The following is a 25,959-nucleotide window of genomic DNA, read 5'->3' on the forward strand; positions in this document are numbered from 1 at the left end:
GCTGAGGAAGTGTAATAAGGGTATAACTCCAGAAATTTGAGCTGTCTAGGGAGAACATAAAAGCTCATTTGTATTGTGCATAAGCAAAAATGGCAACTTTTTTGTATTACTGGCTGGGTGGTGAGGATCAAGCAAGCAAAAGTTAAAACAAGAGTATGGATACCAGAAAATAGCACTAACTTAAATTTATCTTTAATATGTTCCTAAACATATTAACTAATATTAATAAATTATATCTAACAATAAATTAACACATTATTATTAAAATTTATTTTTGCTAAAATGAATATTAATTTATATGTAAAAATTATGTGAATCATTATTTATATTATAATTTTAATTTATGCAGTTATATAAATTCTATAACTGTAAGATGTGTATTTGGTGTAATGGAGACGATTGATTTTAATATTTTTAATAAAGCATCAGGAAACATTAAGCAGCTATAAGATTAAGCACACAGACAAAAATGTGAATGTTAGGTTACAAGGATGTGCAAAATATATGTGGGAAGCAGAAATGAGATTTACTGACAAAAATGGAAAAGTAGAGAAGAATATGAAAAATATAATTGGAAATACAAGTTTGGTGAGGACAAAAAACTCAGAAGGGACAACAGTGAAAGAAATAAGTGATTGTGAATAGTGGGGTAGAGCAGGATTTTAGTGGCATTTGACAGCTGGGATGTTGCTTAAAATGTACGAGTTAGACTAGAAAAAGGGCTTTGTAGCACAGGGCATTCTCCCAGGTGCTGGTTGTTCAGATGGATGCAAAGGCACACAGCTAAATCCTCCTCATGCTGCAGGAGCAGTGTGGCAGCCTGGCACTGCAGTTGCTCCTAGGAGGCTTTGCCAGGGTTTCTGCCAGCCAGTGTCCATGAAACAACCAGAAAGCTTTTCCTCCTCACTGCTGGTGTGTGGCTGAGGATGCTTTAGATGGCTTTTGCCAGTGAGGCAGAAAATTACATCATTTTCTGCACCTTTCTGATGAGTGGGGCTTTACAAAGGCTACAAGCAGTGGTACCAGTTGCTTTTCTTCCTTCTCACATAGTTTTAGAAGCAGAACAGAGAATGTGATGTCTCCTTAAATCCAAGTAATACTGAGTTATGGAAGTATAAAAAAATTTAAGGCTTTTACATGTGTGGGGATTTTAATACCAATATAACTTTAAAGCTGAAAAACTGGTTTTATTTTGTAAATTCTCTCTTTTTAATCTCCCCTTCTCTGACACTTTTGATATCAGGTGTCTCCCTGAAGCAGATTTTTACAGCTGAGCTATCAATCTCTAAGAAATGCAGCTGCTGAAGGAAAGGCTGACACAATGTTAACTGAAGCAGTGACTCTGGATTCTGCCAGCTGATACCATCCTGAAAGATTGGGATGGGGAGAGGGATATATAGTTTAAGGGCAGATGGAATGCCTGAACTTTGGTTTATTTTGCTTTATTTTACTTCTCAAGTAGAATCAAGCAATATTAACTTTCTTTTCATCATGATTTATTAGAAGTGAATTACTTATTGTGCTATTGGGAAAATATCTCCTGTCACTCAGTAGATAAGGAGTCTGCAAAGCCTTTTTAGAAAGTAAAAATGTATGGGGCACAGGCTAGATTTCTTTTTCCAGCGCTGGAGGTGACCACCTGAAGTTAATCAGGGAAGACATTCCCCCTGGAATGAAGTGGGTAGCAGGTGTTAGGAATTTGTTATAGTTGGAGGAGGGATGCTATTTATAAAGGGGGAGCAGCTCTGCAAGGAATAATGTTCAATGCCTTTACCAAGCAAACAGTTTCTTGTCTTTGCCCTTCTCTTTCTCACACTATTTAGGCTTGGCAAATTTCCTTGCCACCTTTATTTTTTTTGTTTATTTTTGATTGTATTTAAGGTTATGGGTGTTCTGTAAATTAATATGCATATTGCTACATAAGGAAGGAAAAATATGCTAGAGCACAGAGTGCAGGTAAAACTTCTTTGGTGAATTACTATTTGTGTCCAGCTATTCTGACTGCCTCAGAGTTGGGTGCTTCTCAATTACAAATTTATGGTATTAGTGGAGGATGGGGAAAATATTAGCTCAGCTCTGTACTCCCAGCCATGCCTGCTTATCTGAATGAGCTGGATTGCCCTTTGGAAGTGTGCATTCCTTTTGTCTGTAATTACTCTAGTGTGTTACCTTCCTTTTTGAATTCATAGGTAGAGAAAGTCCCTTCCCAGACTTCACAAATGCACAAATAGCTGGTGTCAGGAAGAACAGAGGCCCTGAGCAGGACAGGGGAGGGGGAGTTGGTGCTGTGGGCAGCCTGTTCTGAGCTCAGCTTCCTGGGCTGGCTGGGACAGCACAGCCGGGCTCAGGCACTGCTGCCATTTACATTCCTCCTCCGTGCAACTAAACCATCCAACTTGTTTTGGTTTCAGCTGGGTTCTGGAGTGCTTTTCCAGACACTGGTGCTCCTCTGGCACAGGTTTCTGAAGAGCAGGGAGAGAAGGATAACATTTATTCGGGAGAGGGGATTGTAGCCTAGGATATCTCCTGGCCATTTCCTAGCACCCTAGTATTGAACTGAGCTCTCCCTTGATCATATGTGAAAACATTTGGGTTCTCCATGTTAAGTGCTAACAATTAACTGGTTGCTAATTAACATACCCTCATCGTGTTAATAATTTTCTGACTTGGTTCTTAGAGCAAGATTTTTCTCTTGGTTGTGTGGGAGAGGAGATGTACAGCTTCCATACTATATACATGAAACGATCTACTAATGGTCTGAAATATTTTAAAATAATTTTGCTGAAAATGCAGAGAATAGTTTGAGAACTAAGGAACAGATGCAAATATAGTTTGAGTTTTATAATATCTTTTATAGTCTAACTTCTGTAAATAAGGTTCAGCATAAAATCCTTATTATAATATTGACTCCTCATGCTAGTATCTTGTAATCATAAAGGAAGGCAAGGAGGGTGGTACCATAAAAATTAAAAACTACGTGAATAACCACTCAGCAACTTCTCTTGTAAAATTTTAGAATTTTCCAGAAAGAGGCTTTTGTATAATCACAGAAAGGAAGCTGTTCAAATTACTGTTTTCATAGTGTAGCAAAAAGATTCAAAGGCAAAGGGAGGGGTGCCTGACCTGTAATCACAATGCTTAGTAATGCCTTCCTAGAATTCAGTCAGCAAGGCAAAAATCCCTTGCCTGGGGGGATGAAGGAAGACAAGCTGAGGCAGCATAACCTCGGGGATTGGACACAACATCAGCAGGGTGCTGCTTTAGAGGCATAAAACTGAATTTGTAGCCTTGCCAATATGCAGCATCAGTGCAGGGGAGACAATATTACAAAAGAGAAGGAAGGGACTCTTCAAAATATTTGTGTTAATCGGGGTCTTTAAAGACATTTAGATGCAAAAAGAATACAAAATTATTTCTTCCCTTTGCATTTAATCTTTGCTCTCCTCTCTGCTTAAAAAACCCCATATATGTAATTCTGAATAAACTCCTTCTCTCTCCTCTGTCCCTGTGCTCAGTCCCAATATATTTACACATGAACAGAATATGCCACAGTAGCAGCCTCTGCTTAGGTGCACACATGAATAAGCAGCTCTTGGTGATCTGGAAAAGCTTTGGCATAAGAAGAGAATATATTGATAAGCTGATCTTCATTGGAGTTACCATTAATTGGAAAGACAGTAAAGCTAAATGTAATTTTGTTTATGATGTTGCATCACTTCAGTATTTAGTACCCTAGGTAGCTGGTTTTAAATCCAGTGAGCAAGATTAGCCTGATTACACTGGCAGGATGCAGTTGATGGATGACTGTCATTATCTTCTCAAACCTGCATGATACTTTAGGTATAGGAGATGATAATTAAATTTTCAAGAGACTACACTGAGATTATAAGACCTAAGTATTTTTTTTTAAATGAGGAATATGTTTGCAATTATCAACATGTTGTTAGAGGATCCTCTCCTGAGATGTTTTATTGGCAACCCCTGATTTCCTTTAAATTGATCAAGAAAAAAAAGCTCAAGTTATCATATAACACTTTAGATGTTGTTTTGGTTTTCTAATTCTGATATTTTCCTCCTCCTGAAACAGACCAAAAATGTATCTGATCAAATCTATTGGTAATGGCTTGAAGATGTACAGGTTAGCACAATATATTTAATGAAATGTTGTTTGAGACAAAACACTAGAGAGGATCATAATTAATGCCTCATTTTCTGCCAGTTGCTATTGATTACTCATTCAGAGTCCCTTTGTTCTCAAAATGGTAACACTGTATTTCACATTACTATTTGATGATATTCTCAGGATGAGATTCTTTAACAACATGCTGATAATTGCAAACATATCTCTAAAATTTAAATTTAAAATGAATTTACATCATATGTCAGTGTTTTTTTCCAAATTCAGCTCCTATTTTGGAGTGCATATTCATTACAGTTTCCAAAGACTGGAGACTTGCATAAAGTGAAATTCAACCCTTTATATCTTAGTTATATTTTTGGCTTGAACTGCATGATGTGGAACTCAAGTGAATGGTCTTTTTGCAGCCCTAACCTCTCTACTGGACTAGGATTTCAGAGCAATTATTGGTTCATGTTTTGTGTTGTGCTGGGTTTTCCTTTGGAAACACCATAACAAAATATACAGCTTTGCTGGGGGATTTTGCAAGTTTACCAGAGTTTGACTTTTCTGTTTTGTTATGTTCTTTAAAGCCAGCTCATGCAAATTGTCAGGTTTATCTATAAGGCAGGACATGCAATACTGAGCCACGTTCTATCCATGCTGTAAGTCATCCAAATAGCTCACTGAGTAAAAAGGACATGCACATGAAACTTGTGCTCTACCCAGGGCAACATTTCAAGTTTACAGTAAGGCAAGGAATGCACTTGCCATCTGCTCTGTGTAATTCTGAGGAATAGAGAGATGCCAAGTGAGTTTGTCAGCGACTGTGGCGGGATAATGGAGGGATTTGATTGAGATGAATGGTGTTGCATTACATTATTTTGTAAAAGTAAAGTACTCAAGCTCACAATTTTTAACTAAAAACTCAAGTACTTTTTTTTTGCTTTTTACCTCTAGACAGTTTTGCTGCTTTAAATAGGTACAGCCTGACTGCTAGGATTGAAAGCATAAATTTTATGAAAAGGAAGCTAATGCAAAAAAAAATAGGAAAAATAAAATCGAGTTGAATCTAGTTGACTGTTGGGGAGGTTTTCAAGATCTAAGTTTGCAGTTGGTGAGTTGCAGCTCTCATTTCACTGCCAAAGCAGACTGCCTTATTATGCCAGCATAATAGGCCTGTCATAATCAGTTGCATATAATGGGCTAATGCTTTTATTCTCAACCATATTATTCTTTTGATAGAAAATAATGAATAATGTAAAGGCACACAGTTGTATTTGGATGAAACTATCACATAGTTTGGCTATGGCTATGCTGGGAAAATTTGAATTCTTAAAAGTGTTTGCCAATGTTTGCATTTAAGAGAAGAATATGAACAAGATTTAGACCAGGAAGTACGAGGCTACCTGCCTATGGCAAATACATTTTTGAATAAGTAAAACTATATACAGGTAGTGTATGGAGTGTGTTTGTTCAAACTGTTTGTGTGCTTTTCAGGACAGCTTGGCTTTCCTGTTTGCATAGAGCCTAAACATTAGAGAGCTGCAAGGAATATTATGTAAGGACATCTGTGGCCTTTACTTGTCTACTTTTTTTTGTTGTTTTTTTAATATCAAAGTAAAATCAAAGAAATGTTTACCAATGTATTAGAATTCTGCTGGCTGGTGTCCTAGAAGTTCATTGAAGTCAGAGCAGTGTTTTGGCATCAAATTGTATCTGAAGAGTCATAGAGCTGGGCTGGAGAGAAGAAAACTTAAGAATTAGTCAAACTATTTTTTTACTTTTATGCTTAAATTATTTGAAAGAATCAATTAAAAAACCTTTTAAAAATAAGTTGACTAAGGACCTTCTTTTTGTCTCAGGCATATAATTTTGATGTAAGCATCTGGCTGATTGGCTTGTTAGTTTGAATGGAAGCAAACTTTGCCTGCACGAAAATGCAGCTGCAGTGCAAAGTTACTTGTTTCCTCTGACAAAGGTGCATAAATCCACCCCCCAATGTAGATATGATTGTTTTCCCCCGCCTCATCCTTGCAGTGTTTGAATAGACACCTCCCCTGCATTTCATTTTTAGGAGAATACTCTTTAGGAAAGCGACCCCTTTAAAGTATTTGTAGAGATAGTGGCCCTTGTGAAAGCCTTTCCTATTTGGGTCAGGCCATGCCATTTCCCCTGAGGCTGTCAGAACTGTTTCTTGGTTTCTCTGAGAGGGATGAATCTCAAAAGTAAAGCAGTCGTGTTTAAATCTTTTTCTCTTTTCACTTCTGAATACGGCTTGCTGTGTTCTTAGTTGATTGTAATAAAAGCCTTTTTTTCTTATTTTTTTAAGTTATCGAACACTTATTGCTTTTTTTTAAAGTTATTGAACATTTATTGCTTAGGGAAAACAGTGCTTTAAATAACTTTTTGTATATCTTGAAACTGGATATATGCATTATAAAATGCAAAGAGGCAAGATTTTAGGAGTGATGCCTGTTTATTTACAATGGTAATACAGACAAGGACAGGCATTCAGAGAATAACCAGTCATTGATTATTCTTTGGTAATTGGATGCATGCTTGGCAGATGAGGTTCAGAGTGAGGGTGCAGGTTCTCTGTGGAGAATGCCCCTAACCACGTGTGTAAGTGATCTGCCTCTGCACAGGGACCTCGGGCACTTGGGCAGGAGGAGCTTGATGCTGATAATACAAAGCTGTTCTGCTATCCTCAGTGGTATTTTTGTATTCCTTTCTTTATCAGATGCCCTTAGGAAAGGATCAGTCCTAATCAATATTTTTTCTCAATTGGTTCAAACAGGCAGAAAAATCAATGAGCTGAACTAATGACATCTATTTTTATTTTCTTTTGGAAGACTGAGGAACAATTATAAAATTCTACACAGATGTTTCATTTGATTGGGCCAATGGTAGAAGAGGGTTGTGGTTTTGTGTAGCTTTGGTTTTTTAATCCTTTTTTACAAATAAAAAAATGCTTACCCAAACACAGTATAGATCAGAAAACTTCTTCAGAGTGTGTTGCACAGCTTGAGATTTACTATAGCTTGAGTATCTAATCTAGTGCTTACACACTAACTTTATCTTATTGTAGAAGTCAGGCTGCTTTGAAATTCAGGGTCTGGTGAAAATGTCAAACACTGGAATACTTAGGACAAGAGCAAGAGTGGCAAATATCATGAAGTAAAGGTTGGGGGTTAAGTCTGGAAAAGACATAGACTCATACCTTTTGGAATGATTTTATAGAAATGAATTTCAGAGTTTTTACTGGTTGGTTCTTTTTATTATTTTTAAATCTTTCCCCATCTCCTAATGAGTAGAGGAACAGAGGAACTAGGAACCCTCCCACCCCTTTTTTTTTTTTGGCAGCATCTGTATGGATCCCACTGCATTTCCAAAATCCCTGCAGTGGTCAGGGGAGATGCTGGGGTGCAGGGAGGGCTGTCTCTAGTGTGAATGGGCCGTGGTTCCTGATTGTGTTTGACAGCTGCTCTGAGCGAGCAGGGCTGCGCTCCTGACCCCCAGAGCTCCCTGCCAGCCTCAGCACTTCTGCTGCTCTGGCAGGGGGACCTTGCCTCAGCTACTTGAAATGACAACTACCACAATACTTCCTCCCTTCCCCACAGGCTATGCTAAGAAATTTTCCTTCAGTCCTGGGTATTCTTGGTCAAGAACGTCAAGTGTTGGCCTAAGTGAGAACCGGTTTCATTTCTTCTTCTGGCTTGTGTTGGTTTGGAGGAGCTGCTTTTCACAAAACATTGCCCAGGTTTCCTACACAGTGTTCACCTCTTAAACTGTAGTAAATGTTTAGAATAGGATCTTTGCTAAATTCAGATTTATACTGAGTAAGCTAGATATTCTGATGTTCATGTTTTCTGCAAAACAATAAAATCTTAACGATTTGACCAAAGCAAAAATTAGAAGATCTTGGAACAGCCCACCAGCAGATTTCCCCCTGCATGTATTTGCTATATACTTTTGTCACCCTGTCAGAGTATCTCATTTTAATATGAGTTTCAGATTAAGAATTCTGTTTCAAAGACTGTTGTTAGAATAACACTGAAGAAGTTAAGCTGAGAGGAAGCTATTTCTATACAGTAACATTTTTAATAAATTTTGATCTTCACACTTTTGTATAAAATACTTAACACTTTTGGGCCTTCCTTTAGTTTGTGATGTGGTGATTCTTTCACATCCCACTCTATTAAATTAAAATATAACATTTTCATGCTCAAATTAGTCATCAAACAAGAAAAGAGAAATTTCAATGGTGATACAATGAAAAAAAAAGCTTATTTTATATCTGTTCTGTAACTCTGTCTGAAGTCTTAATTTTCTGCGAATCCCAGTGCACTGCAAGGGGGAAGGCGTTTAGTACCTTACTGTGAGCTGTATGAGTGAACCTCACCTTTCTCATCCCCTCACAGCAGACACATCAGTTTTGGTGATCTAGTATAATGCAAAAATACATTTATTTATGAATGAGGTATTTGGGACTCAGAAGGAAGGTGAGGAGAGGCAGGAGCAATGAGTACCTGCTGTACCCCAGGCAGGCAGCAGCACTGCAGCAGTTCCTGCCATAATCCAGCCCATGAGCAGGTTTGGTGAAACCTCCGGAACTGCGTGGGCATGAGGGCTCCTCCTGGAGAGCAGCTGATGGCACAAGGAATGTTGGCTTGGGAGCAGCCAGGCTGAAGGAGGAATTAGGTGGGGTTTTGGTATAAAAGTTACTCCAGTTAGCAGTTCCTGTCTTAGCATCAGCTGGCAATGAAATGTCAGTGCAGGTGAGTGTAAGGAAAACATGCCCGTTGTCCTGCCAGAGGCTGCACCATGTACTGACCATGGCTGAAGAAATCCAATTGCTCATGAGGCTGCTGCTTCCACATGACCTTAAAATACTGGCAGACATTCATAGCAGTGTGTCTTTAGCTGTGTGCAATGTGGAGTGGATGGTGCTCCATGAGGAAAGCTGTGTGCACCAGCCAGGAGTGAAACACAGTGAATTTTTACCACCTGCTACAAGAACATTTTCTGTACAGACAGTTCTGTGGGTTCCCTCCATGTCAGGATTTTCAGACTAAAATAAAGCTAAGCATAACCCATCAGCCATGGAAAAACTATGTTGTTCTAAATCACCAACATTCGTTTCAGTATTACAGAGGAAATCCAAATAAAGTGAGGTCAAACAATATACAATGCACTTGTTAAGTGTTTAGAATGTTTTTGTTTTTACTGCATGGGAAGGGAATGAAAAGGGTAGGGTTCAGCCACCTTGTTATTTTGAAGGGTTTAAAATGTCAATTTTTCATGTTCTGTTCATTAATCTACTCTTGTTATCTCTTGTCTGCATTTGATTTTTTTTTTTTGGACAATTTTATTCTGTGTTTTTATGAATGTAATCTAAGTCTTGATTTCTAAGTATGTGCTAAAACTTAATGTCATGCTATAAACTCTTAGCAGTTTTTATCAATTATGTTTATATTGTGTAATAGAAGAAGTGTTATATTGCAAACTAAACAAAGGATTATGATTTTTGTTTAAAATTTAAATATGAATTAATTCTTTCAGATGTTTTCAGCTGAAATGGTTATGGCTTTCTGGAGGCTCACAGCTAAATTTGCTCTGCCTTTCTGAGTTATGCAATAGTGCATACTCTGAACATTGATTTTAAAAAGTCTACATTTTTTTGAACTCTAGAACCTTCACTAAATCCCAGTAAATTCCTCTAAATGCCAAGAGCAGTAAGTGTGGTTAATAGTTTGTCAGCCTGGCATATTAACAGCTGCATTGTAGAGTTTAATTTGACTTTTGTCTGTGTACTTTGCAGTCCAGTCTGCTTCGTTCTGACATGGGGCTTGGCAGTGCAGCTCAGCTGGCATCCTCTGCGAAGCCTGGCACACCCTACTACCCCTTCTCTGCCACCAACCAGCGCCGCCGACCGCTGCACGACTCTGCAGCTCTTGGTGAGTGATACACATACATTTCAACTTTGGTTCCCAGTGCTGCTCTGCAGACTTCATTTTGGTTTTTGACAGTTCATTTAATGTACAGGAGATGGTGCTGAGCAAGTGAAATTACATCAAACTGCTATGTAAGAGGAAAACTGGAATTATTAATGTTTTCTTTGGGACGCTAGCTTCGATTCAACACTGGTCAGTCTGGCTTACAAAACAAACAAGAAACTCTAATAAAACCCTTAATTGCAAAAGCAATAATGACAGATGGATAGGAGCTGATGACCAGCTGAGTGCCCTTAACCCGTGCCATCATTAACTCCTGGAAATGCCTGACCTTGAGGTCATTACCATTATTTAGTAGGGGAAGGACACAAAGGGGAAACAATTATCCTTTTATATGCTAAAAGTAACTTTATTCAGGGCAGTATATAGTTCATTGTAATTGGTTCAACATGCCTTTAAAGATCTTAGCAATTGGAGGCTAGTAGTTTATCCTAAAATCAAACTACCTTGCAAAATATGCAGGCAGGAACTTGCTTAAAATTGTTATAATCCTGTGACAGTATTAGTCTTTTAATCTGGGGATAGCTGGAGGTGAATGGAATTTTCATACGTGGTCACAGACAGTGGTAATATTTTATAGCTTTCTAATTCTGTTGAATCAGAGAACCAAGAATGAGCCACCTGTTCTGTAGTATCTGCTATAAGACTATTGTGAATAATTTTGTGTGAAAATTTAAAAAAAAATCTTTTTGGTATAAAAAGAGAGACTGTAACCTTATATTCTAGTTTACCATTATATTCTAGTTATATAACCTTATATTCTAGTTACCATATATTTAGGTATTAGTATGGTAATAAATCATTAGAATTTCTCTAATTATATAGTTGAGTCTTTAATGCCCCTCATTCTGTATAGCACTTTTATTCCATAGTAAAAATCTTGTTTGTTGGAACCATGTAACTCCAACCATACTTTTCCCAAAATAAAATTTTCAAACACAAATTGCCTTGTGAAGTAACCTTAATATCAACTATAACTGCAAACTTCTTGGGCACTAAAATAGTCCTGAACATGTTTGAAATTGTTTTTTAAATCTTTTTTTATTAAAAAAATATTACTTTAGGACCTAATCTTATATATCATGGGATCATTTAATCTGAAAAAGCCCTCTAAAACCATCGAGTCCAACCTTCACCCCCAGCACTGTCCAGTCCACCACTAACCCATGTCCCAGGTGCCACATCTACACATCTTCTAAATCCCTTCAGGGATGGTGCCCACCACTTCCTGGGCAGTCTGTTCCAGTGCCCAACAGTCCTTTCAGTGAAGAAAATTTTCCTGACATCAAACCTAAATCTCCCTTGGTGCAACTTAAGGCCATTTCCTCTTCTCCTAATGTATGTGTGCATATGTGTATTTTAAATATATATTTGTATGATCTTTTTACTTGTTGTCAAACCAACTGCCACTTAACTTGGGGTTGGCTGTCTTTATGAAGATGCCTGTAAGTGTTCCTGTTGCTCGGAATACCAGAACAAGCACAGCAGCTCCTCACACCTGTTTCAGAAAAAGAACGCTTAAATTGTTTACAGCCTGAAAGGGTGGTTGAACTTCAAGAGAAAAGAACTGTGTTTTAAGCTGCTGCTGCTGGTGTTTTAGCCCAGACTGAATTGGTTTTAGTGAGGAACTACTTGCAGCAGTAACCTGCTCTGGGCTGGAGTGGCAGGGGGTGTTGGAGCTGGGCACAGGGTGCTGCTGTGTGCAGCAGTCACTGAGATGGTCCTGAATGAGATTCTTGTTTCCTGTGCAAACTCTACAGAGTTTGGGAAGTTTCTGATATCGTTAAATGAAATAAATGGAAGTGAAGTGTGGAGTTTTCAGAGTATATTTAGCTTTTTCCTTGAAAGAGAAGCTCAGGGGCCATAAATGTGTTTAAACGGGTGATATTCCTCTCTCTGTCCTGGTTGAATCTGAGGCTTGTAGCCTGGGATATGGCAGGTGGTGGTAACAAATCCATGGAAATGTTTTTCCAGGAATGTCAGGAGGAGGAAGTAATCTTTTATCTCAAGTCTTTTCCAATAGCTTGAGAAAGTATGTCTGAGTTATATTTTTTTTTAATGGACTTGTTAAGTGCTACAAATCTGCTGCCTGAGAATTTCTAACAAAGTCAAATTATGCCCATTTTATCCCTGAGAAGGAGTTGTCTGACCAGGATTATAACAAGCTCTTGTTAAATTTCATATTAAATTGCATTGAAACCAACCAGTGTTCTCTTCCAGGTGACATTCTGAATCCAATGTAAATATGTTTTCCAAAAGTCCTTTTCTTTTCTTTCTGAGCATGCCCTGTGGGAAACAATGAGAGTAAAGATATCCAGCAGATATTTCACATTATCTCACCTTTATCTTGTCATATCATCATAAATGTTCTGAATGAAAACAGAAAAGTAAGAATTTTGTGTTTTATTAAAGACTTTATTGGTTAACTGTTGAACTGGTAATCTCACCAGATACTCATCTTCAAAAATCAGGTTTTTTTGCATGCAGAGTTTTCAGATTAATTGTATTAGCATCTGAATAAACTGGTTCAGATTCTTGGTTTAGGTAGTGGAATTGCTGGGTACTTCTGTTACAATACAGCACCTACTGGAAGAAAGAAGCAGCTATCCTACCTCCAACTTTACTATTACGTGCAAATTTGAGATGTGTTGACTTTATTACTCAAGGAAAGTAATTAGGTCATTAAATTTGCTGTTTATTTACAACCTTGGTAGACTCTAAAAACTGTAAAATGTACATCATGTTTGTATTCTTAGAGTATAAATCATGTCAAATTCCTTTTGGATGTCTTTACTCTGATGGACAGAAAATAAAGCATTTCTCTTGCTAATAAGTCCCATTCTCCTCCTTGTATATCTCAAAACCATACTTTGTTTTTTAGCAAGTGTATAAGGTCATAAGTATATCCTTCAGAGTAACTGTTCTTAGGAATAACTGCTTTCCTTAGGAAAAGAATTGAAAGGAACTATTTAGCAAGGCTGTATTTTAGAGAACATGGTTATGCTACATTTTTATATTGATGTGACAGACAAATCTCTTTGCCAGGGAATAAAAAAAATGCATGAAATTGGAAAATAAGACATTCATCATGGAAGGAAAAAAGTGAGCAGTGTAGCTATTTATTCTTTCTCACCTATAATGTAGATATTTGATGAAATGCTATTTTTCTTGTACAGATCCTCTACAGACAAAGAAAGTAAGAAAGGTGCCCCCTGGTTTGCCTTCTTCTGTAAGTACTACATTTTTTACTTGTAGTGATAAAAATTGGGCTCAAATTGCATTCTCCTTACCTGCCACACATACCAATTACTTACCTTTAGCACTAGGAGGGCTGTCTGCTGGACATGAACAGCTAGGCTAGGTAATTGGGAGTGGTTCTGCAGGACTAAATGCACATTTGATGTGGAATTTTTAGATTTCATAGCAGTGATTTGTAGCTCGCTCATATGCTCCTACCCACTTGTCCCTGTCATTTGAATTCCTCTCTTGGGAAGAGAGCTGGGCCAGGAGCTGTCAAAGAAGATCTCCTGTACAGGTCTTTTGATGTTTAATTAGTCATTATGTTGCTGAACAGGAGGACAGACAGAGATTAATAGCTGAGAATCTTAGAAATTTACATTTGTAATAATCCCAGTGGAGCTGAAGACATTAAGATTCGGAGGACATGTACAGCTCAGCTTGCCTCAGTAGGACTGAGGTTATTAATATGCATAAATCACCGAGTCAGATGTTCATTGTGAAGTCCTGGTGGATTTTAAAGCCTTCATTAAGCCTTTCCTAACTTCAGCCTAGCATCAGGAAAGCTTTCAAGCAACTAGTTTGTTGATCCCTCTTTGCTTGAAAATTTATCCTTCGAGAATAAAGGGCTTTGATAAAAAAGGTTGGAAGGGTTTTGGTGGAAAAATCATTAATGGCTGTGATAATGTAATGCTATAGGGGTGTTTTGTGGTATTAAATATGCTTTATTCTTAAAAGGAAGAAAATTGTTTATAAATGAAGCTGCATTTAAAAATCCACGTGAAGTGAAAAATCCCCAGTGAAGTGAAGGACAGAATTATTTTCTCCCTTGCTCAGAACAAACAGGAGGGGAGGGGGAAGCTCCGCTGCCTTGCGGGATACATCTCTTTGTTGTGTAAATGGATGTTGGGCTTTTATTTGGCAGTACTTAACACATGGGCGCAGGTGCACTTGGATGAGTCATAACTCAAAGCCGGATAGGCTGAATAGAACACAGTGCACAGGAACAGCAATATAGCGGCAGCAAAATGGGGCTGAGCTTTTCATTTCCTATTGAGCCTGCACTACGGATGGTGTCTTCCAGTCCTCGCAGCTCCCCTGTTCTCTCCTCCCTCTCTTTCCCTTCTTCCTCCCCCTGCTCACGATGATACAGACAGAACCCGGGATCTGAAATCCTATTTTAACAGTACTTCCAGATGGAGCTGAGATAGTGTGGATAGCCTGGGGCAGCTGTGCTCTGAACCTGCAGCCTACCTGGAAGCCAGGATTGCAGCTGCAGGCACTCTTAAAAGCTTTTGCTTGCATAAGCACTTGGGCCCCACTAGAGGCTGAATAGCTGCTTGATAAACAAAATGAACACAATGCCTCAAATCATTATTCCCGAGGCCAGGAATATTCTTCTTTCCCCCCCTCCTTTTTTTTTTTTTCCCCTTCAGCAGCAGCTAAAAATAGTTTGGCAATTTACATTTTAACAGTTGCGTGTTATGTAGGGTGGCTTTACAGTCTAGCAGATGATTTCTGCTAGATTAACAAAAATATATTTAAAATGTCAGAGAAGCTGAAACACATAGCAGTGCAATTTTAATGAAATTTATTACAGTAATTCTAGGCAGTAATAAAGCTTACGCTACATGTTTAATATTTAGTAGCATCAGCCAGGTAAAAAGATCATTTTGGAGAACGAAAGATTTCTCTCATTTGTCTTACCAGGGTTTAATTTTAACAAGCAGTATTTTTCAAATGGTTTTCATTTAATTCTTCTTCTGTAAGATTGGAGACAAGGAAATGCTGATAGATTTTATTTGTATTAACATTGTACCAATCTGTGCAATTAAGTGCAGTTACTGTGAATAATCAATGATTGTGATGCTGCAGGTTTTAACACTGTTTCTCTGTATTTCAATGCTTTCACTGCTGAATAGAGCCTTGAAATGAAATGACACGTTACAAAAAAATTGAGATATTGCATATGTGGAAGATGATACAAAACTAAATTTCACTGAGCATCATGAGAAATTTAAATTGAGTAGATCATTATGTAAGTGTAGTCTTTATTTTAAATATACTTTCCTAAGAAGTCAGAATGTATTGTGGGAAAAAGTTGCTTTAGTGCAGAGAAGTTTAATTATAATATGAAAAGTCAAAGGAAAGATGATACTTAATTTTGTTATACAAATCTGTGTTTTTTAATTTTTCAGTCTCTAAAATATTGCTTTCTGCAATGTTTTTGTTAGTATAAGGCTGCCATGTCAACGGATACTCAGCAGTAATTTAATTTCCTAGATAACTGTAATTTAATAACAGTCTTTTAAGTAATAATGATTCAAAAAACCCCAAACAACCCTTCCTCTAGTTTATTTCTTTTCCCCTTGGTTTTATATGGTATTTTCTGAAATTATTAGTTTTGAGGTTTATCTTTTTTAATGTTTTCTTATCAGGGCCTAAAGTAAAACAGTTACAGAGAAAAGTGCCGGTGAATTGCTTGGCTTCTTTCTGGAATGCAACTCAATCTGAATTTGTCCTCTTACTGTAAAAATTAAATGTTCCAGGCAAATGCATTTTTTAAGTTTTTTGTTGTAACTTGTTGAGTGGTGACTCACTGCCCAAAACATTTTGAATGTTGACATGCAAGCATTTATGTTAAACTACAACTACTAAATTTAAAGCACTCTGAGGGCAGAAATTAAAAACCATATTTTTTAAAAAGCCAGGTTTGAGTGAACAGCAAGATTGCTAGGCTGTTTATGTTATAGGGGGGGAAATACTGTTTGGTGACTTATATTGTCTTCGGAGATGGAAAACTGTTGTATTTGTGAGAATTCTTCTGATTGTAGGAGTGAAGTAAGCCAGACACTCATAACATCATGTGACCTAAAAGCAGCGTAGCTCCTCGGCCAGGCACAGCAGTGTCAGGGCTTCCAGAGAACTGCTCAGGCGGCACAGGGACAAGACAAACAAGGGAGGCTCTCTCAGAAATGCCCAGGGACATCATCATCCAAAAATGGATGGGCTGGGAGCAGAAACCTCCTATTTACATGTGGAGTCAGGAAATATTTCAAACTAACATTTGTTACTAGTACCATAATCAGTGGCTATCATGGGGCCGTAATTCTAAGTAAAATAGTGTGAATATCTATCATCATTCTTTTGCTATTTAATTAGTGTCATATCAGAGAAATAGCTGGAATACATTGTATCTGTTGATTTTTGTTACAGAAAATGAGCTGTGACATACAGACATAAATGTCTGCTTGTTTTCTGTGTAGTTTCTAATAAGTATTTTGAGTATATTAGGCTTTCCATAGCACCTGAGATGTTCAGTTTAATATTAAACTTTGGATTGCAGTTATTTAATAAGAGATTGTCAAATTGGTATTTTCTGATACCAGGGATTTCTTTCTAAATTCAAACTTGTATTTTTCAATACATGTAAGTCAACTTGTAGTTTCATTATAGGGGTTTCTCATATATCACCCTCTATGGTATGTGTATAGTCCATGGGTGCTAATTTCTTGCAAGAACTATTTATGGTGCAAAGATACAGCAAATTGTGTTTGCATGCATAGAACTACCTCCCATTTAAGGCACTTTTCTTTCTGTTTTCCTGCCAGTCTTTTAAGACTGAGCTTGTAGAGATGTTGCAAAACACATCACATAAAGATACTGATGGTAAAGAAGAAAAATAATAGATGTTACTCCCTTCTGTGTTCTCTCCTTCCTCTACTCTTCACGAAAGGGTAAAAGGAGATTATTTGAAATGGTAGAATGAGAAGTATCTTCTGAATGATTATCTGAAACCAAGTTTTTGAGAGTTTAAAGTTTATACTGTATTAGAAATAATACAATGTTTACCACACTGAGTGGACTCTGTCAGCATTAGCAATTTCCATGTGTATTGAAGTAGCCTGGTGTAAAGCAACACCACTGGAATACTTTATGAACTGTGTGGTTCTGAATCAAAACTTCAGAGCATCCTGGGCAGATACTTTGTGTGATGTTGAACTGACTGTGATGTTGTGTTTAAGTGACTTTCTAGGGAGACATTTTTTGGTAAGATTTTTTTTCCCACTGCCCACAAACAGTGCCCAAATGTGAAAAGCAGGATTTAGTTTGTTCAGATCTGTTTTGAACCGCCTTGCACAGTCAAGTGATACATTCAACTGTCACTTGTCTTTAATAGTGAGAGCTCTCAAAGCCAGCAGGAACTCTCCTGACCCTCTCCTCTGCTGCACTGCTGTGTTTTAGAAAGCAAGTTTAAATAATGAAACTGAGTAAATAAATCTTTATGGATAATGCCACACAGAACTTAGGATTTCTTCCTCAGTACAGAGTCTTCCATCTTCTGCTTTCTGCTTGTTCTTTGGTTGCTTGATTTATGGAATAAATTCTTTAGGGACTTGCTAAGTACTGCTTTTTAAACACTGTGTTCATCTATGTACCTGAACAAAATGCAAATGTACAAAACATCCAACCTCTAAATTATGTTACAAACCAAGTAAAAATATTTGAGATGTTATGTTTAATAAGAAAAAGATCTATTTTTCTGGTTAGATTATTGTAGGGTTTTTTTTCAACATGGCCTTTATTTGAAATCTATCTGAAAACTGCAGTAGCCTCAGATTATAGCATCCCACCTGCTCTTTGCTGCATGAGAACGTTTAGCTGTCATTAAACAAGCAGGCAGCCCATTGCAAATTCCTGCTGTGAGAGTTCAGCTTGACTTCTCACTGAATTAGGGTGAAGGTACTTGAGCAACCCTCTCTTAAAAGCTTTTTTAAAAATTGCAATCAGATTATTTTTCCAAACTAACTGTCCTGTCATCTGACTGTGGTGAACTAATGTAAGGTTGCTGAATTAAGAGATCTTCTCTGAAAATCCTGTGTATACATACATCCATGATGGATATATAATGATGTCAAATAATTTCTGTGTTTAGGTTTACTGGAGGTAGTTAATTTTTGAAGTATTCATAACATATCAAAACGAGTGTATTGGATGTTCTTAAATTAGAGTGTAGATTTGCATAAAAGAACGTTAAATTTTGTGCATTGTTAGAAAAAATGTTAATAAAGAAATACTGAGTTGCAGCTCATGCAATTTAGGGAGAAGTTACATGGAATTTCTGCAACTCTGCTTTTCCTCAAAGATGAATGCGTCCATTACCACAAATTGGTGTGGTGTTTTATAACAATAGATAAGGATAGAAGCTTTTCTGAAGACTATTTCTTACTATCTTTTGCTTGATAATACTTGTGGCTTTGGTGGGAAGATGTTTATAACGCTTGAAGTGAGCTGGCAAAGTCATGAGGAATGTTGTGTTGCTGGACTTCCATGGGCTGTTGAAGTAAGAGGTTTCCCTTTGCTTGCTTGCTCAGCCCCAAAGTGGGGCAGGGGCCAATACAAAACCAAAACAAGTGCAAAACCAAAACAAATGCTTTTTCAAAAGAATGGTACTGAAAGTAAAGCACTCCATCATTTTTAAGTAAAATTTCAGATGTAGATGTGTCTTTATACAATGAAGCAAAGAAATTGAATTAAATTACCTCCTATTTAAGTGCCACAGTTGCTTGTGACATCAGGTTTTATACAGCAAGCAAGTTGTTCAGCCTTGGAGATGTAGTTGTGGGATTTCATTCCACTTGCACTGATAGCTAGGATTAGTTGTTAGCTGTTCCTTTCTGTAAGGCACGGGCGGGTTCCTGATCCTGGATGTCAGAAGGATTGTTTAGCAGCTTGTGGTAGCTCTCGGCTTCGTTCGCAGAGCAGTTTTGCCGAGCAGCGAGCTGGAGCACAGGAGAAGGGGAGGGACGCAGGGCGCTCCATGCCGAGGCACAGCCAGCGCTCAGCGTTCCGCCTCGCCATGTTCAGAGCTCCCTGACAGCCAATTTCTGCCTCAGCCTCGGCGGCGAGTGCGGGCCGGGCCGGGCCGGGCGCAGGTCGTGCCTCTGGAGCCCCCTGCAGGCCGAGGCCGCCGACGCAGGGCCCGGCCGGGCACAGCCGGGCCTGGCGGTGGCCCCGGGTGGGCCGGGCCGGGCACAGCCGGGCGTGGAGAGAGCCCCGGGCCGGGCACAGCCGGGCGTGGAGAGAGCCCCGGGCCGGGCACAGCCGGGCCTGGAGGGAGCCCCGGCCGGGCCGGGCACAGCCGGGCCTGGAGGGAGCCCCGGGCCGGGCACAGCCGGGCGTGGAGAGAGCCCCGGGCCGGGCACAGCCGGGCCTGGAGGGAGCCCCGGGCCGGGCACAACCGGGCCTGTAGGGAGCTCCGGCCGGGCAGAGGGACCCGCAGGGACCCCGCAGCTGCGCACGGCCATCGGCCCGGCCCGCTGCAGTCGGTGCGCAGCGATCTGTGCTTCAGGTAGTCTTGTGCGAGTTTCAGTAACAGCCGTGCTGATTTATCTCAGGGTTTAAAACTCTTTTAAGGTCTGCATCGGTTTCTAGGTTGGATAGGGTTTTAGCACGTTTTGTGGTGATTATCTGGCTTCTGATAGGAGAGTTTATTGCCTCAGGATAATAAACATGTTTGTTTACTTCTTAATGCAGATATGCGTGGTTAAGGCCTTCCTATAGGGGCTTTCAAACTTTAGGTGCTTTATATTTCCAGAAAAATAATAAAACTTTCTGAACTTGAGCAATATCCTATCAAAGTTAAATTTGAATGGTTTTGAAACAAATTTCAAACTTCCTCTAAGAAATTATTTTGGGATTGATTGTGAAAAATGGGATGTGCAACACTTTTTCCCTCATTCTTCCCATTCCAAGAAAATACTTGTTTAATAACTTAAATATCTCATAAAATTCAATATTTTCAACTTGAACATTGAATAAATTCATTATTATTTAGAGAACTACTGAACAGAAAAGTCCTGGCTGCAGTTTCCTATTAAAAAAAATTGCTATTTTTTTTACTCCTATCTGCCACAGCTAACTGGAGTTTTTTTTCAGGAAAAAAAAAAAGAGCCCAAATCGGCAACAAAATCCACAACAACTATCCCTCAACCTTGTAATACTGCAAGGTGAAAGTAGTGGATAGCAATTAATATCCATTTAATTAGTATTTACTGTTTATTCACTATCCCTTTAAACTCTTACCTTGGTTATAGCAACGTGAATGTTAAATGTGCAGTTAAAGACAAACCCTTTGAAAATGAAAACCACCAAACTATTTTACCTCTTGTGTGGATTAGCAAATTAATTTGCATAAAACATCATCCTTTGGATATTGGCAGGAGGCATTGCCTATAAAATTTAGTCTACTGGGTTATTTTAAATTGCCTTCCATACAGCTCATCTGCTCCATCTCTGCTGAGCAGCAAGCTTAGTGGCTGGTTAACACAGAAGGCTATCCTTCCAGGATTTTAAAATAAATTAACATTTACTTAGCTGATGAATTACATGGAGGACAGTATAATAAGCATTGTGTTTTCCCCTGAAAACAGCCAGGTTTCTTTCTTACAGCTTGAAATCTTGTCTATCCTGACAGCTACATTATGCAGCATATTTAGTGCATTGCTTAGCAATGGTCCTAAGTCTGGCTTTGCTATAGTTAATCATTGTAAATGTTTGGCTTTAGAATAAGTTATATTTGGAATCCAGAGATGTATAGTTTTTTTTCCTGAATTTTTGCTGGACAAACAGCTCAAAATTACTATGTATATTTTAGATAGCAACAGGTTGTTCTGTATCAGTTCCAGTGTGTCTCTCCTGTTCAGGTTCCCGTTTTCTTAGAACTGATAAGAACTTTATCACTTGTGAAACTTCTGTTCCTCTTTGAACGTGGTTGAAATTGATAAGAAGTTCCAGCCTTGGACAGTGTGGGATGGAAAGAAGAGAGTTCTAGGACAGTTGCCTTTGCCTTATTTCCAAAGCTAGAAGGTTAACCTAGCCCCATAGAAAATAATGGAAGTTGGTAAGAAAAAAATATCTGGGTTCCCCATGGAAAGCAGGCTTGGGCTCTGACCATGTTACTGTTTTTTTCAACAAGACTGAAGCTTGCTCTCCATAAGGAGATACTTGATACTTGGGTTTGCACATCACAGTTGCTTTTGTTGGTGAAAGAGGAGCTTTAATTTCTAGTAGTAATTTAAAGAGATTTGGTGTTTTTTGTGTTAGAACATCTAAAATAACAAAACTGATCGAAGGCATTAACCTTTTTAAAGCATTTTGATATTTCAGTTTTGTGGAATATGTTTGACTAGAGAATGGCTCATCTGTTGAGACAGTTATGTAACTATCTTTCATATGGTATAACATTCAGTAATCTGTGGAAATTGTGTTTATTTTTTATAAATTCAAGTGATGAATTACATATGCTTATGGTGTATTTACTTTGTGAGTCTGACAAATGGAACAAAAATGTATTTCACATAAAAGTTTGTTTTCAGGGAGAATGTGAATGTGGTTCATTCACAAAATCTCTTAGCGTTAAAATCATCTTTGAAAATATTCTCTTACAGGTAGCTTCATTTATTTTTAGGTCAGTATTTCACTCTGCATCAGCTTTCATAATCTCTTTACATACTTTAGGAACAGGCAGTTTATTGTTTTTGACACACACTACAGGGTCATGAGTGGAAACAATTCGGGCTACAAAAGTGCATGTCAGTTCAGTGTTCCTCTGCTGACGGCATGTCTGTCTGAAATCAAGTTTAAAAAATTGGTCCTGTCTCCAGCTGACTTGTTTTGTCAGGCTGAGTCATAAGATTAACCCTTGACTTGTCACCAAGGAAAAATGGAGTAAACAACGGTACCCTGTACAGTACCACTTATCCAGCTATGATTCATTTCACTGTAACATGATTCTCTTAAGAAAACAAAGTTCAGAGCAGCTGTTGCTTGGCTTAAATGAGGATTAGAAAAATTGCAACCACAAAAAAACTTGCTTTGGACTTCAGGAGCTTTTGGAATAGTTACCTGGTAGCAGTTCCTGCACATGCAGAGTTATTGCTAACAACATAGCATTTTTTTCAGCAGTCTTTCAAATTCTTCCATTTTAGGTTCATATTTTATCCTGGTGAAAGTAAACTTATGTAGTTTCAAGTTTGATATGCTGATGGAGTTATGGCCTGATCCTGTATGGTCAATCAATGTACCAAATGTGAGAATGTTTTCATACAGTAAATGTAGAGCAGATACAGTGATGTGTTTCAAGCATTGGGCACTCAAGATTTTATTCCCAATGATGTAACTGAGTGTAGGACAAATAATTTCCTTTTCAATAAAATGCAATTGTTATCCTTTTGTTTTGTGGGGAAGCAAGCCAGGAGCAAATTCATTTAGTGACTCATTATGGAGGGACCAGTTTGTCTACAAACAGACGTTTGCAGTGGCGTTCCTCAGTTTTATTGATCATATTGTTGCTTTTGTCTTACCCATGTGCTGGTGAACAAGGTTAATGATTTACTTCTACTGATAAATGTTAATAGTGTTAGTAAACATTACTAGTTAATATTACCTATGTATTTTTTGTTACACTGCTCTGTACGAGTATAGGGCAGCTCCCACCAATGCTACACAGTCAAGTTAGGTTTCTCTGCTTGATGTTTTTAACATTTTTCCAGTTGGTTATATATAGGTGGATAATGGTTATTATTTGAAGGGGGTTGATCATGCTCTTCAACTCTAATACAACTATTATGAAAACTGGGCACGTGTGCATGGAGGTGCAGTAGCAATTACAACTATGTTGGTGATAGTCTTCAAAGAATTGACTGCAGTTACCCTGGAAGTACTTCTAATGTTTCAAAAGTTTGCATGCTAAAATTATTTTTTAAAGGGTTCTCTTACTACTTCAAGTCTGTAAGCTAAAATGTCTTTTCCAACTTTTCTAAGTTGTACATTATTCTGAAGTAGTGTTTTTAATCTAGTGCACTATAAGAAGTAGCACATGCAAAGATCTGAAGATCTTTTAGCAAGTCTCATCTGTAGAGTCCTGAACATTAGTGAGAAGCTTTAAGGAATGGCATTGTTAGCTGCAAATCAAAGGTTCTTAGGGACTCTCTGGGGACTGAAATGGGTCTTTGTGGTCCCTAGGGAAGGAGGAAGCCGCCAGTCACTCTGCAGGCCTGGCAATTTAATAGTCTGCAGTATAGTGATGTTCTTTTTGCAGCTGCTGCTGCTACGCCTTTTGTATTGGAGAGGAGTTTGGTTCAGATATCATTAGCTTTGCTGCATAGTTAAACAGTTCTGGATGCGTAGTTTGACTTGCAGTAAAAATGCAAGTGTTCTTCAGCAGATGGAAACTTCAGGATGTATTTGCCAACATATTCTGAGCACAGTAGTCTAATTGACTGGAAGAGTTCACTGAAAAAGCATTTGAAGCTTGAGATGGGAATATTTTTTGTCAGCGTGTATATATTCTGTATATTTATAGACGCTACAGTAGTTATGTCCTGAGATAATGGACATTACGCAGAGATTTTTATCTGATTGTAGTATTCAGCTGCAGTCAGTTTATCACCCTTGTGGATCTTTTTAGTTCAGAGGGTTTCACTGACACACGAGGTGCTTGGCAGAATGAACCAGACTTCTGCAACTTGCTTTCTCTCCCTGTAAATGGCTGAATTGAACTTTACCCATTTTTTTCCTTATCCTGAAATATTTTCCTGCTTTTGTCAGGAGGAAGGCAGGGAGAATTCACAGCATTGGCAGTAGACACAACTGGAGGTGGAGAAACGTGGTTGTGTGTTAACCTTTTTTTCCCTGGATTGAAGTCGGTATCTGACTTAGCAGAAGCTCAGTTAATAACCAGTTGTGTTCACTTGTAGAAAATAAAAAAAATGTACGCCCCATTAAGAGTTAATGTTAGTTAATGCCCCTGCTCAGTGAAGAAAGCAAAAAGGCCTAGCAGGCATTGATAGTGTGCAGATATTGAGGGATCTCTGTGCTGGAAGTTGCAGTCTGTTTGCTGTATTGAATAATTCACGATTTTGTGATGTGACAAAGTTGCTGAGGTCCTCTCGCCTTCTCTGTCCTGTCTTGTATGGGCACGTATGTGTGCTTTATTCATACAAAACTGTATTATACAATATAAAGGGACCCTGGACTTGTGTTCTCAAGAGAATCCTTCCTTATAGGTTGTATACCCCATCTTAAAGATGGATTTTGGATGATTCCATACAGTGAAAATATTTACATGATTGATTTTTTTTTTAACCCAAGCACCTTTTATAGGTGTTGTCTGTGTCAGGGTCACTCCCTGCCCCATCCTGCCCTGCTCGGAGGGGCCCGGGAGCGCGGGGTGCTCGGGCTGTCCCCTGGGACTCGCTCCCAGCAGCTCCCCGCGCCTTTGGGAAACGTTTGCCAAAGCTGGAAACAAGTTTAGACAGAGCCAGATGGCCGTGTGGCTGGAGCTGCATCGAGCAGCGTCTGCACGGCCACAAGTGCTCTAATTTAATTAAAACAAAAAGCAGACGATTATCTTAGGGCTCAGGACGTGCCCATGTGCGGGTTCCCTGCGGCCCCCGCCGCGTAGGCTGCGTGTGCCGAGCCCTCAGCGCCCGCGGGCCCGTGCGCGCCTCCTCCCGGGGCCGGGGCCGGGGCGCGGAGCGGGGGCTGGCGCGCCCCCCGCGCCCAACCCCCGCGCCGGCCGGAGATGGTTCAGTCCTGCTTTGCATAAGCCGCCTTTGAGCGCTCCATGTGCGCGGCGGCGGGTGGATGCCGTGGGGAGCGGGAGGCGGCGCGCTGAGCCCGGCCCGCGCCAGCCGCGCCATGTACTGCGCCTACCCCGTGCCCGGCGTGGGCAGCAGCTCCCTCATGTACTACTACAACGGCAAGACGGTGAGGGGCCGCCTTTGTCCGGGGCTGCCGGGCAGGGCTCGCGCAAGTTCGCTCCGGGGCCCCGCCAGCCCGGCCGCGCTGGGGCGGGAGCTCCCCGGGGACGCACGGCGGGTCGGGCTCTGAGGGGAGCGGGCTGGGGCGGGGGACTGCTTTGTGCCACGGGGGACGGGCGGCCGCGCAAGACCCGCCGAAGTTTGTGTTCCTGCGTGCCCGCGCCTTTTCTTTGGGGGTTGCAGGTTTGGCCGGGGTTGTTTCGGGTTTGTTTTTAGGCAGCGCCCTCCCCGAGCGCTGCGGGCTGCCTTGTGCAGCGCTCCCGGCTCCAGCGGCCCGAGCCCCGCGCAGCGCCGCGCACCGGGCCGGCCGCCAGCGCTGCCCTGCCCGCGCCGCGCGCTCGCCGCGGGACTTCGGAATCATCAAATGTTCCTGCAAAGGCGGGAGGGGGGAATGCGGATTCCGGGGGGGGGGGAATCTCTTCTCTGTGGATTGAACTTAGTGGAAGTTGGACGAGGTATTTCTGTTTCGTGGTAGATAGTTCTGTTTTTTAAATTGGAGCACCAGTTCTGATTTTTGTGTGTAAGAATTAGCATACGATGGTAAATTAACAACCGTGTGTTTCTTCCAGCCTGTTTATGTTGTATGTGGTTTTGGCTTTCTTCTGTTATAAAAATAGTATTAAGTAGGAAAAGGGGAGATGCTGATACTGATCTTTTTTTGTGGCTTTTTTTTTGTTTTGTTTTGTTTCTTTATTGCTGGTCCACCTCCCGTGGGCCTGTGTGAGTTTTGCTTTCATTAGTAAACTTTTTTTTGCCAAGATTT

The 25,959-nt window shown here is 39.6% G+C and overlaps 1 protein-coding gene across 13 annotated transcripts in view; it reads left to right on the forward strand.

Moving 5' to 3' along the window:
* TCF12 (transcription factor 12) overlaps positions 1–25,959 on the forward strand; it is a 161,245-nt gene that overhangs the window by 96,422 nt on the left and 38,864 nt on the right. For 8 of the 13 annotated variants that reach the window (XM_054642447.2, XM_054642452.2, XM_054642451.2 and 5 more), the window contains exons 8-9: positions 9,942–10,077; positions 13,311–13,363. In XM_054642447.2, coding sequence (XP_054498422.1) covers positions 9,942–10,077; positions 13,311–13,363 — 189 coding nt within the window. Of the gene's footprint in view, positions 1–9,941; positions 10,078–13,310; positions 13,364–19,612; positions 19,724–24,975; positions 25,144–25,354; positions 25,380–25,959 lie in introns of those variants that run through there. The other 5 variants (XM_054642458.2, XM_054642459.2, XM_054642461.2 and 2 more) reach the window with 4 other exon arrangements.

This window comes from Agelaius phoeniceus, chromosome 13 (assembly GCF_051311805.1).
Source record: "Agelaius phoeniceus isolate bAgePho1 chromosome 13, bAgePho1.hap1, whole genome shotgun sequence".
Taxonomy (NCBI): domain Eukaryota; kingdom Metazoa; phylum Chordata; class Aves; order Passeriformes; family Icteridae; genus Agelaius; species Agelaius phoeniceus.